Source organism: Pseudophryne corroboree, chromosome 5, assembly GCF_028390025.1.
Source record: "Pseudophryne corroboree isolate aPseCor3 chromosome 5, aPseCor3.hap2, whole genome shotgun sequence".
NCBI classification, from domain to species: domain Eukaryota; kingdom Metazoa; phylum Chordata; class Amphibia; order Anura; family Myobatrachidae; genus Pseudophryne; species Pseudophryne corroboree.
The window spans coordinates 421339862-421352369 of NC_086448.1; the positions used below are offsets into that span (position 1 = coordinate 421339862).

The 12508-nt window shown below is 45.8% G+C and overlaps 1 protein-coding gene and 1 long non-coding RNA gene across 4 annotated transcripts in view; one reads left to right on the forward strand and one right to left on the reverse strand.

Moving 5' to 3' along the window:
• The first annotated feature begins 737 nt into the window (after positions 1-737).
• Positions 738-12508, forward strand: part of LOC134927820 (uncharacterized) — a 49739-nt gene continuing 37968 nt past the window's right edge. The window contains exons 1-2 of the long non-coding RNA XR_010177740.1: positions 738-860; positions 7101-7161. This is a non-coding gene — a long non-coding RNA (uncharacterized LOC134927820). The remainder of the gene's footprint in view (positions 861-7100; positions 7162-12508) is intronic.
• Positions 11061-12508, reverse strand: part of PIGM (phosphatidylinositol glycan anchor biosynthesis class M) — a 78873-nt gene continuing 77425 nt past the window's right edge. For all 3 annotated transcript variants that reach the window (XM_063922798.1, XM_063922796.1, XM_063922797.1), the window contains one exon: positions 11061-11253. In XM_063922798.1, the coding sequence (XP_063778868.1) occupies positions 11068-11253 (186 nt within the window). In that variant the 3' untranslated portion in view covers positions 11061-11067. The remainder of the gene's footprint in view (positions 11254-12508) is intronic.

Here is a 12508-nt window from a genome sequence, read left to right on the forward strand (position 1 = left end):
AGAGGGAAATGGAGATATCAGCGATGTAGCAGGCGGTGCATGTGCACTGGAGATCAACTTTACTGTGAAACTGATCTCCAGGAACTTCACCGGCACAGCCCAACCCCAACAGGAGCCAAGTCCTGCAGCAGAGAGCAGAAATCATGGCAGTGAACCAGGCAGCACAGAGGAAGCTGTGGAAATACCAGCGACAAACTTCATCAACCAGGTCTCTGCCCTGCCTGTGCCATGTGCTGGGAAAGGAGCCAGAAGGTACTGCGCCGGGATAAGGCTAATTTCTACAAGGCTGATGTCACAACCATGTGACCCACGACAAGAGGGGGGAGGAGCAAGGTCGGAACATGGGACCCGAAATGTACCCTCGTGGGCTTGCTTCGCTCGCCCCCGGGTTACAAAAAGAAATAGATGTTGTCATGGATAGTGAAAGTGCAGCCCACCGACCTTGCTCCTCCCTGTGATATCAGAGGTTCAGTGAGTGGACCGGTTCTCCACTTCCCCACTGGATCACCAGACAGGCACATACTTTTGAATGAAATATTAAAATGGCAGCAGGTCCCAGGGGGTAGGCCATGGTGTGAGGAGCCTTCTCCTGTTTCTCGCCTCCCCAAACCTTTTGACTTCTTCCTTTCCATAAATCAGCTCGCAAAAGGTTCCTGCACGCCCCTCATTTAGCGGCCATTTTAAAGGTATACTGACTGTTGCAAACTGCCTGGATTTTTCCAGTGATAACAGCCATGGACATGCGGCCCAGCCTGTGAGCACACCAGTACCCCCTGCAGAGGGATGTGACCACAGCTTCAGTTCCTATACCTGACATGATTTCTAGCTGTCACTGGTGTAACTCCAGTGTTAATTTAAAGGTATGGAGGAAAGGGTGGAAAAAAACACCTAAGCACTGGTAATTTCACTGTATAAAAACATATTATTAGGATCTCTCCACATTCATACAATAAATAATAGCCACAAGACTGGCAATCACAGTGTGGAGGTGCAAAGCCGTAACTAGACATTTTGGTGCCCTGTGCAAGAAAGAGAATTGGTGCCCCCTCTCCCCCCATACTTAAAATAGGCATAGTGTGCAGCAAAATTATAGGGGCATGGCTTCATGGGGAAGGGGCATGGTCATATAATAGTACCAATTCACAGTACACCACACAGTAGTGTCTGTTAGTTACATTACACTACTACACAGTAGTATCCCTTATACACGTTACACCACAGAAGAGACCCTTATTCACGTTATGCCAGGTAGAGCCCCTACACATTATGCCAGGTAGAGCCTCTTCCTCATTCCTCTCCCCCCTTCCATCCACATGGTATGGTGGTGGTGGGGAAGAGAGAGAGTGAGCGAGTGTGTGTGTGTGTGTCAGCCGATGATATTCCATGCAATTACCTGTGTCTCACCCCTTCCCAGTGCTTCTGTTTGTGGGCGGGTCCTCTAATGCTAAGCGCTGCTGTTCTTCCGTGCTGCTGCTCTCCCCATGTTTACCATCGCAGACTAACCCATCTGCCTTGCTCCACATTAGCTGGCTTCTTTCTCATCTCATCTCCTCACCTGTTCCCGGTCCTGCCCGCTGACTCATCCTCTCCTCAGCTCCTCCGTCGTCCTCGCCTGGCCGCCGTCAGCAGGAGGGAGGGCCGAGCACACGGGGGAGAGGTGCTGCCTGGTCTAATTTATACAAAGGACCACGCTACAGCTGTCCCACACATACAATACCAAGGCGGCTAATCGGGGTGGATTCGGACGATGCGCCCACAGGACAAATGTGTGGTGGGCATAGCACCGTCTGCACCACCCTCGTTATGACTCTATGGAGGTGCTGCCCTGAGAGTAATGATAAAGTAACAGCAACAAGGAAAGAGAAGTACTCTCTATGGGGCACATTTATCAAGCAATATTTGCGACTATTTCTTTCAGGGGTTAGCTGAAAATATTAGGTATCATTGGGTATCACCTGCTGCGATCCCACCATTCCCGCCCACAGCCGCATCCCCCATAGATTTCTATGGGGGATGCGATGCTACCAGATTTACCAAAGCATTGACGATATTGGCTCCTGCAGCTACCGCCATCTCCAGATAGCGGTAGTCTATTGTAGCCTATGGGCTACACATCGCTAGTGTAGTTCCGACAGGGAACCCACCACCAGAAATGGCCACTGCGCATGTGCAGAAGCCCCAGCACCACACTCAGTACATCACAGGGATGGGCTCTGGACCCTGCCTGTGCTGGGTGATTCATTCACCCTAAGTGATTGCATTCTGAAATGCGATCCAGGGTGCTAATATTGCTCTCAGATGTGATCATTGATAAATGGGCCCCTATGTTGGGGGCATAGGATCCTATAGTATATACAAACAAAACATAATTTTTATTCAGAAGTAATTCAGATATCACATTATGACAAGGGGCTTGGTCACAAAAGGTTTAGGGGCTATTCATAAAAGCTTGGAGAGAGAGAAAATTTTGAGAGATAAAGTACCAAACAATCAGCTTCTTTCATTTTTCCAAACACAGGGGCAGATGGGGCACAGGGGCTTTCTCTCCCTCTCTCATCATCATATGCAGCTCAAATTTATAGTAATCTGTCATTGATGACCAAATGTATACGTATTGCTCCAGCTTCATTCTTTCACTCCGCCCACCACGTTCTGCAGTTCCTATCACACCATCACAGGCTTCTATTCTCCAATCCCTTGGCATTTTAAAAAGAAAACACAGGCGCATTCGTGGGAAGCGAGCAGGCCGGAAATGTATTTCCCCCGGTAACCATCTAAGTCCTTTGCCCACCTGCTCACCCCCATACTCAAAGAACAATCAAATAGAAGTGATACCCAAAAGACGGACCTGTGTTTGGAAGGACAGAACTGTCAACTCTCACTTTGTGACCCCCATACGCAGAGCTCCTGCACTTAACATAAAGAAAACTGAAGGCCCTCAGGTATGCCCAAGGTCAGTCCTTTGTAATGCCAGATCTATAAGAAACAAGACTGCAACAATTGCTGACCTTATTGAATCTGCAGATCTAGCCTGTATTACAGAGACCTGGCTAGATAAAAATGTAGCACCTATATTGGAGGCTGCAGTACCAACAAACTACTCTGTCATCCACAACCCAAGACTGGACCGCAGGGGTGGCGGGGTGGCTATCTGCTTCAAAAAAGAACTTAAACTTAGGGTCCACCCTATTGAAACTACTCGCTCATTTGAGTGCATTGCTGCCTGGAGTTCGACAGGATTAGGTTTCAGAGTACTTCTCATTTACCGGCCACCTGGAGATGGAAAGATATTTCTACAAGAAATTGCAGACACTGTTGCTGGCCTGGTTCTGGAACATCAAAGATGGCTCATCCTCGGGGATTTCAATGCATGGGTGGATGATGAGCTCTCACGCCTTGGCCAAGACCTCCTGTGCACAATGAATGGTCTGGGCTTCACACAGGTCATTCCCTCTGCCACACATAAAAGTGGTCACACTCTCGACCTTGTCTTTCAGATTGGATTAGAAGTCACTGACCTAAAAATAAACCCAGTCATCTGGTCAGACCACTACTCCCTCTGGTTCTCAGTTGCAACCCCTCAATTAAGATCTCTGCCCGTGGAGTTGACCAGGTATCGTCCAAGGAGGGGTATGACTCCCCAGGCTCTTGCAGCAAATCTGGATCTCTCTGCTATACTGGGTGCCTGTGAAGATCCCTGTTCCCTAGTCCGTTATTATAATAGGGATGTTATGGCTGCAATTGATATTATCGCCCCTGTGCGTTTAAGACCTCGTAAACCACAACGTCAAGCTCCATGGTTCGACAACAGTGTTAGTGAGCTCAAGAAAAGGGGGGCATAGACTGGAAAGACGATGAAGGAATACTAACCTAGTGGATGACAAAATAAAACGAATAAAGCATAATGAAGAATATCAATCGACAGTCACCCGTAAAAAATCCAAATTTCTGTCAAATGAGATCACGGCAGCAAACAATAGGACAGCTTAACTTTTCCGCACAGTGCAGATGCTTTGCAAGTCAGCATGCCTGCAGACTGATGAGACCCTCTCCCAGGCAAGATGCAACGAGTTTGCAAACTTCTTTGCAGATAAAATATCCACCATCCGGGCTGGAATCTCCACAGTGCCATCAAAGGAGTGCCAAACTACAAAGCCTGCCAATATAAGCTACCTGCCTTCATGGACCAGCTTTGATCCAGTGGATGTAAAGGACACTGCTGAAATTGCTCGGATTTTGCGTCCCACCACCTGTGATCTGGACCCAGCCTCAACCAAGCTTCTAATAGGTTGTATGGATATAATTGGTCCTGACTTTACAAAAATTGTTCAATGCTCTTTGCAGACAGGCATTTTTCCTGGACCCCTAAAGGAAGCAATTGTTAGACCGCTTCTTAAAAAACCTAATTTAGATCCCGACTGCATGACCAACTACAGACCGGTATCAAACCTTCCTTTCCTAGGAAAGGTTATTGAGAAAGTCGTTGCAATTCAACTGGAAACCCGCCTGACAACCCATGATATTTATGATCCATTTCAATCAGGATTCAGGAGAAGACATAGCACTGAAACAGCCCTGGTGTGTGTGTGTGTTAAATGATCTTTTGATGGCAAAAGACAGAGGTGACTGTTCAATATTAATCCTTCTGGATCTCTCGGCAGCATTTGATACCGTGGACCATAGGCTTCTGATTGAGCGACTGATACATTTCTGTGGTCTGGATGGCACAGTCCTAAGCTGGTTCAAATCATTTCTCACAGGCAGGTCACAGAGTATCATCTGGATTATACTCTTCACCACCAGTGCCATTGCAATGTGGTGTCCCACAAGGTTCTATACTATCCCCCATGCTTTTTGCAGTATACATGCTCCCATTGGGCGAAATAATCAGGCGACATGGCCTGGTCTACCACTGCTATGCAGATGATACACAACTGTACTTGTCCTTTGCTCAGGGCACTGATAACCCAATAGCAACCCTAAATGGCTGTCTAGCTGAACTACAGGAGTGGATGAGCGCCAGTTGGCTGCAACTGAACCCGGATAAAACAGAGGTCCTTATGATACGAACGCAACATCAAAGGACAAGACTGCAGCATAGCCAACCAACTGGACTTACACTCGGGGATTCAGAATTACAGACCCGTGATCGTGTGCGGAATCTTGGCGTTGTCCTGGATGGTGGCTTGACACTTAAACATCAAATATCAGCCACAATCAAATCCTCATTCTTTCACCTGAGGAACATAGCCAGAATCAAGCACTTAATTCCCTCAGATGATATGCCGAAAGTCATACATGCATTTGTATCCTCTCGTTTAGACTACTGTAATGCCCTCTACCTTGGTCTACCAGCAAAAGAATTGCAGCGCTTACAGCTGGTGCAAAACACAGCTGCCAGGCTATTAACCAACCAGCCCCGTTCTAGCCACATAACACCCATCCTCTACTCCCTTCACTGGCTGCCTGTACGATGGTGAATCATCTTCAAGATTGGCTTACTGAGTTTCAAAGCATTACATGACCAAGGCCCAAGGTACCTGAAACAGCTTCTGACCCCATACTGCCCCACTCGATTACTGCGATCTGTAGATGAAGGACTTTTAGCAGTACCTAGAATCTACCGTAATTCATCTGGGGGTCGAGCTATTAGTCATGCGGCTCCGACTCTATGGAACTCACTTCCCCGCACAGTGCGAGAGGCCCCAACTATAGAATCCTTCAAAAGTAGACTCAAGCCTTTTCTGTTTACTCAAGCATTTCCATAATGTCCCTTTTAGTATCTTCATGCTTCTGTATTTTATGAAAATGTACTTCATTATTTTCTGTACTATATTATGCTATGTATCTGTTAAGCGCCTTGAGTCCTATTGGAGAAAGAGCGCTATATAAATAAAATTATTATTATTATTATTAACCTGCAGAAGGCATAAGGAAGTGATAAACCAGTGATATGTGCAAGGTGATAAAGGCACCAGCCAATCAGCTCCAATATGTTAATTAACAGTTAGGATCTGATTGGCTGCTGCCTTTATCACCTTGCACATATCACTGGTTTATCACTTCCTTATGCCTTCTCCAGGTTAATACATCTGCCCCACAGCCTGTAAAATGTAAGGCAGAAAGTGATTGGCTAGTACTTTATCTCACAATTTAATTTTTCTACGAGCTTTAATAAATACACACCTTAGAAACATATATAAGGGCAAGGTATGTCTAGCATACAATGGTTATTTCTCGGCAGAAAATATCAAACAACAATAGTACATAAGTATGGACAATATACAGAGAAAATGAATCCCAAACTGTATTATGAAATGCCAATCGTTCAAAGATTAAAGGGAATTGTTCCAAAATTTGTTATACACATGACTTTGCCTTTATAAATGTTTCTAAACCTTTTGTGACTAAGGGCACCATTCAGACCTGATTGCTGCTGTGCGCTTTCGCACAGCGGGAGATTGTAGAACTACTGCGCATACACTGCAAAGTGCATGCGCGGAGGACAGCAGCGACAGGATGGTGCGAGAATTCCGATCGCACAAGCGTTTGCAAGGTGATTGACAGGAAGAGGCCGATTGTGGGTGGTAACAGACCGTTTACTGGGTGGGTCCAGAAAAACACAGGCGTTTCCAAGCGTTTTCAGGGAGGGTGTGTGACATCAGCTCCGGCCCCGATCAGCCTGGAGTAGTAAATCTTGGGCTATGCACAGACTGGAAAAAACATTAGATGGTGAGTAAGTTTGAATGGTTTTGCAGCTGTCCGCTGAGGGGAATTCTCGCACAGCGTACACATGCATTCGCACACTTGCACAGGGCGAATTTTCACTCCCCCTGGGCGGTGACTATCTGATCGCAGGACAGTGTAATTTGCAGCACAGAGATCAGGTCTGAATTAGGCCCTATGTCACATGTCATAATGTGATATTTTAATTAATTCTGAATAGACGTTATGTTTTAATTGTACATATAATAAGATCTTGTGCCCCCAACAGAGAGTACCTCTCTTTCCATGTTGCTGTAAGTTCAGTGATGCCAAGTCTGCTTATAACAAAAGGAATTGGGCTTTTTTCTTTTGATGGTTCCTTTGTTTTTCCCCAGTTGCTGGTAGAGTGGCAGGGAAGGGGGCATCACTGCAGGGAAGAAAGAAGATTCAGCACAGGTAAAGTGTATAAAGTGTGAACTGAAGGGGACTTCTCATAATGGAGGTGTGTCCCGTTGTTATGGAGGAGTGAAGAGGCCAGTATTTCCATCAGAGGACGTAGATTTCCTGGCCTCTTTTTAGCAGATGCGGTGGCCGGCTTGTATATCCCCACGGGTCACGTAGAGAGATCCGATACTGCGTCCTGTTGAATGAGGCCCTGTGTGAACTAGAGGAAACGGAGGGGATCTGGTTGGGGATGCGGTCAGGATCCCGGTATTCGGGATCCCAGCAGTCGGAATACCAACACATGAATCCCGACACTGCCCTGAATACCGGGGAAAAAAATGCTGCAAAGTAAGAATGCAATCAAAAATAGAAGCGTTAGTAGTTTATTTTTATCAATTAACAAAATGCAAAGTGAAAGAACAGAAGAGAAATCGAAATCAAATCAATAATTGGTGTGACGGCCCTTTGCCTTCAAAACAGCATAAATTCTTCTAGGTCCACCTACCCACAATTTTTTAAGGAACTTGGCAGGGAGGTTGTTCCAAACATCTTGGAGAACTAACCGAAGATCTTCTGTGGATGTAGGCTTGCTAAAATCCTATGCATGATGGATAAGAACCTGCTGTATTTTTCATCACTGACGGCCTAATTCAGTAAGGATTGCAAATTCTGCTAATTAGCAGAATTTGCAATCCTATTGTTAGCATGCTGGGGCCGCTGATCGCAGGGCTAGGCCACCCAGCATGCTGACAGCCGCCTCCCCCTTTCCTTCAACAAGCAGAAATTGCAAACGCATCACAATTTATGCATGCCTCCTGCCGGCGCATGTTCCCGATCGCGACGGCTGCACCGTTTGCGCCGCACCGCCCCCCTGTTTGACCGCCTCCACCCCTGTTGCCGCCCCGCCCCCCCCTCTGCGTGATTGAGAAAGAATCGCATTTTCTGCGGCGGGTGCATGCGGAGAGCATTGCAGGGGCGGAGGCAGCCAAATGGGGGGCGGCGCGAACTGGATGTGGCGGGGGGTGATCACGCCAGCTGTGTGACGTCACATGCAGCCGCTGCCATGTTCCCGATTGCGGTGGCTACGTGTGATGTAATGCAGCTGGCGTGATCATGCCCCCACCACACCCGCGTTCGCGCCGCACTACCCCCCGTTTGCCCACCTCCGCCTTGCAACGCTCTGTCTCCACCCTGGAAATGGAGCGTTGCCGCCCCTCCCACCTCAGGCGAAGGCAATCACATTTTCTGCGCCCCCAACAGAAAATGCAGGTGCATGCGCAGGACAGGCACTGCGCATGCGCCCGCATCTTTTTTGTGAGTTTTTGCGGTTGGATCGCACTGCCTTCAAATTTTGACTCGTCAGTCCAGAGCACCTGCTGTCATTTTCTGAATCCCAATTCTTATGTTTTTGTGCATAGTTGAGTCGCTTGGCCTTGTTTCCATGTCGAAGGTATGGCTTTTTGGCCACAGTTCTTCCATGAAAACCTCTTCTGACCAGACTTCTCCGAACAGTAGATGGGTGTACCTGGGTCCCACTGGTTTCTGCCAGTTCTGCGCTGATGGCACTGCTTGGCATCTTCCGATTTCTAAGGGAAGTAAGCATGATGTATCTATCATCTGATGCTCTAAGTTTCCTTGGCTGACCACTGCATCTACGGTCCTCAACGTTGCCCGTTTCTTGAGTCATGTTGAGTCATACAGGCAGGTACTTATCCATCACGTAAAAAATTTAATTTGCGCTAATGGAGAATGTATAAAATTAGCAGCTCCTTTTAGTAACGTAAATGATAATAATAAATGTTGGGAGCGCTTACTATAAGACAAATACAATTTTATTTTTCACAAGTATTGCACTAGTTGTGTTGTATTGTTTTATTTGTCTTATAGTAAGCACTCCCAACATTTATAATTATCATTGACTTATCCATCATGCAGTGCCATCAGGCAGGCATCTGATTGGCTCCAAATTTATTCTGCAGGCCAATGACCCCAAACAAACAGCCAATGTCATTAAGAACTATATTCAGTGTAAAGAATGTCGAAGTCGAAAATATTTCAGAACACACATCACGTACAAACTACACACAGATGGCCTCCGTGCGCGTGCTTGTTCTGCCGTGCGTGCGCATACTCGCAGGTTGCGTATGATCGCTCCCGCGGTCCTGCGTATTAGCGCGTGGTATGAGTAATTACGGTAGTATTTGTAATCGCATGGAAAAGCCATAAAAACACATCACATATTTAATCCACATAGTGCACAATTTACACATAGTCTACATGCACCACACCAGCGAGTTACACTTGCTTAAAGGGTATAATAACAAAGGGATTCATCCTTTACAGGATAGGAGGGGACAGAATTAGGTTAAGAGGTGGTGTCTGGTATCCAGCTGTAGGGTATTTTAACAGCAATATTCCGGTGTTACTTTGCAGATCGCACGCTCCTGCGAATAGTTATGCGCAGGAGCAGAATATTAATATCAACTGTATTTACTGTACTCCTGATATTCGGCGGGAACCCAGAGGAGAACATCTGCAAGTGCACCTGGACCAGACATAGCCCACCTATTCAAACCGACCTATGACCTCTCCTGTACTGTAAATGACCATCCCAGTGTCCAATAGACAAAGAGATTACAGTTTTCATTGTTAGGTTTTGGACAAATGTATAAAAAGCCAGCTGCAGGCCTGGTCACACACAATCTCTGAAGATCATCTACCTTGATGATTGAGGACCGGACCGGAAAGCGCAGGCGAACAAACATATGTACCATTGACTGTAGCCTTTTTCTCTTATTGTATTGTATTATTCATGTAACCCCCTGCTAGTAAAATAACCGTTGGTGGGTTGGACCTCAACATAGTTTTTGAAATACAATTGGTGTTGTGTCCCATTTCCTTGCTAAGGTTTAAAGTGTATTTACAGCCACTCGGGCTGTTCCATTGTGCTAACAGCGTGTAGGCCTGTGTACGCAAACTGTGTAGTTACTACGCCCGTTCGGCGTAAGTACGCAGAGTGCGCACACGGTAAGATCTTGTGTACGTAAGGTGTGTAAACAATACAAAGGTGAAAGGTTAAATACAGCGGCCGCAGCGGCTTGAACTTTGGTGAAATAAGGTATTACTTTTTGTTCTGTAAAATAATCAGCATTCACAAGAAGAACAAGGAGTCCTTGAAGTGATTATATGTCCCCCACAGAGCCCTGATCTCAACATCATTGAGTCTGTCTGGGATTACATGAAGAGACAGAAGCATTTGAACAAGCCTGCTGTCAGGAGCCGCCACAGCGGCTCGTGTCCTCCAGTGGTCGTATGTCATTCCACTTCCGGCCGACAGCTCCTTGGTAACCAGGACACCAGGGACAGCTCTGAGGATGAACATTTGTATTTGTAGAAAAGCGCAAAATTGATAGTTTGCAGGAGGGCGCCGATCACCCTAGCACCGGCCCTGCTTCTGCTTTTCATTCAGGAATGGCTTTTTTCGGGGAATCCTACCTTTTAGGCCAACCTCCGTTAGTCTTCTCCATACCGTTCTTGCACTGACAAAACACCAGGTGCACTCAGTTCACTGCTAATGGCCACAAATGACATCCATCTGTCCCTGACGCAAATTCTTTTATTCTCCTATCAACAACAGCTGTTGTGCACTTTTTCCGGCCTTTTCCTTCTTTGTTTTGTATAGATCGTGTTTCCTAATAGAGTAATAAAGAAAACTTTCATACTCCTGATGTTGTCACATTCCCACCAACTTCTTTCGCAATTGCTGCATACGAAAGACCATTTTCACGTAACACCACATTCCTGGATCTCTTCCTGGGTGACCAGTCACCACTTCGCCTGCACGACATTGTTGTATTTATTTTTTACACCATCAATAGCACTAAACAATAAACACAAACATTAAACCGTAATTGCACATCAGTAACCAACTTTATTCTGCAAAATGAAATAGCCAAACTGACCTTTCCCACCTTTGAACATGACCTTGCACCTGCTCATAAACGACAGCTGATTGGTCCTCAGAACGACGATTCCGATTGGCTGGTAATAGCTGTTACTACAATCCACTTCTTGAATCTCACGCAACTGTTCTTCTTTGTCTGACTGAAAGTAGCATAACTTCCCTTGTAATGCAAATATTTGACCTCTGTTTTATTGTGTTGAATTCAGCATTCAATTAAATTTGATATATGAACCATTGCACTGCGTGAAGTGAAACAGTTTTTATAAGCATTTGAAGTTGAAAAACATTAAAATTTCAAAAAGTGTCCGCAATTTTGGCCACCACTGTATATATATATATATATATATATATAAAAAAAGAAAAGAAAAAAAACTCTCTTACTGCGCTATTAGTGGAATTAAGGATTTGTAAGGAAATTTGGCAGGCTGCCTTATCTCACTGGGTTCCCTGTTAGGAGGAACTCAAAAAGTAGGAAACATACAGCGACAGTGAGATTGGCGCCCAGGTTAACACCCAAATAAATGTCACACCCACAGACAATATTCTAAAAAAGAATAAAATCTTTAACGAGGAGTAATATTACACAGTGTATTCCTCTGAAACAATTTATGAAAATTAATAGAAAATGTCCATAATCACGTATACATTTCTGAAGAAAATTCCTCCTAAAAATGACACAACTTGGAAATCACCACAGATGTTGATGTACAGATGTTCCTTTACAATCTTCTCTTTTCAATAGAGGTCACGGTAAATGAATAAAGAACCCCTCCGTCCCCGATCAGCCTGTTTCTATCGCACTATAGAAGTAAGTCCTGGGCTACGCACTGACTGGATAAATCATTCGATGGTGAGTTGCGAATGGATTTGCAGCTGACCTGCATTCGCAGAGATTTTTGCAAGGCGTACGCAGATTTGCAATGTGGTGGGTTTTCACTCTGTCTGGGCGGCAACTATCTGATCGCAAATGTCTGCAAATTCACAGAGGAGCGATCAGGTCTGAATTTGGCCCCTAATGACCATGTCGACCTTTTGACCATGTCAAACTAATGCATGTCGACTATTTGTTGTCAACCTATTGACTGCCTACCTAGACACTGTAGAACTATAGATTACATTATGGGGGTCATTCCGAGTTGATCGCAGCCAGCAACTTTTTGCTGCTGCTGCGATCAACTAATCCCCGCCTATGGGGGAGTGTGTTTTAGCATAGCAGGGCTGCGATCGCTTAAGCAGCCCTGCTATGCTTAAAAATGTTCCTGCAAAACAAGACCAGCCCTGCAGCTCCTTACCCAGTACGACGGATCCAGCGATGAAGGTCCCAATCCTGACGTCAGACATCCGCCCTCCGTTCGCCTGGACACACCTGCGTTCTTCTTACCACTCCCCGAAAAC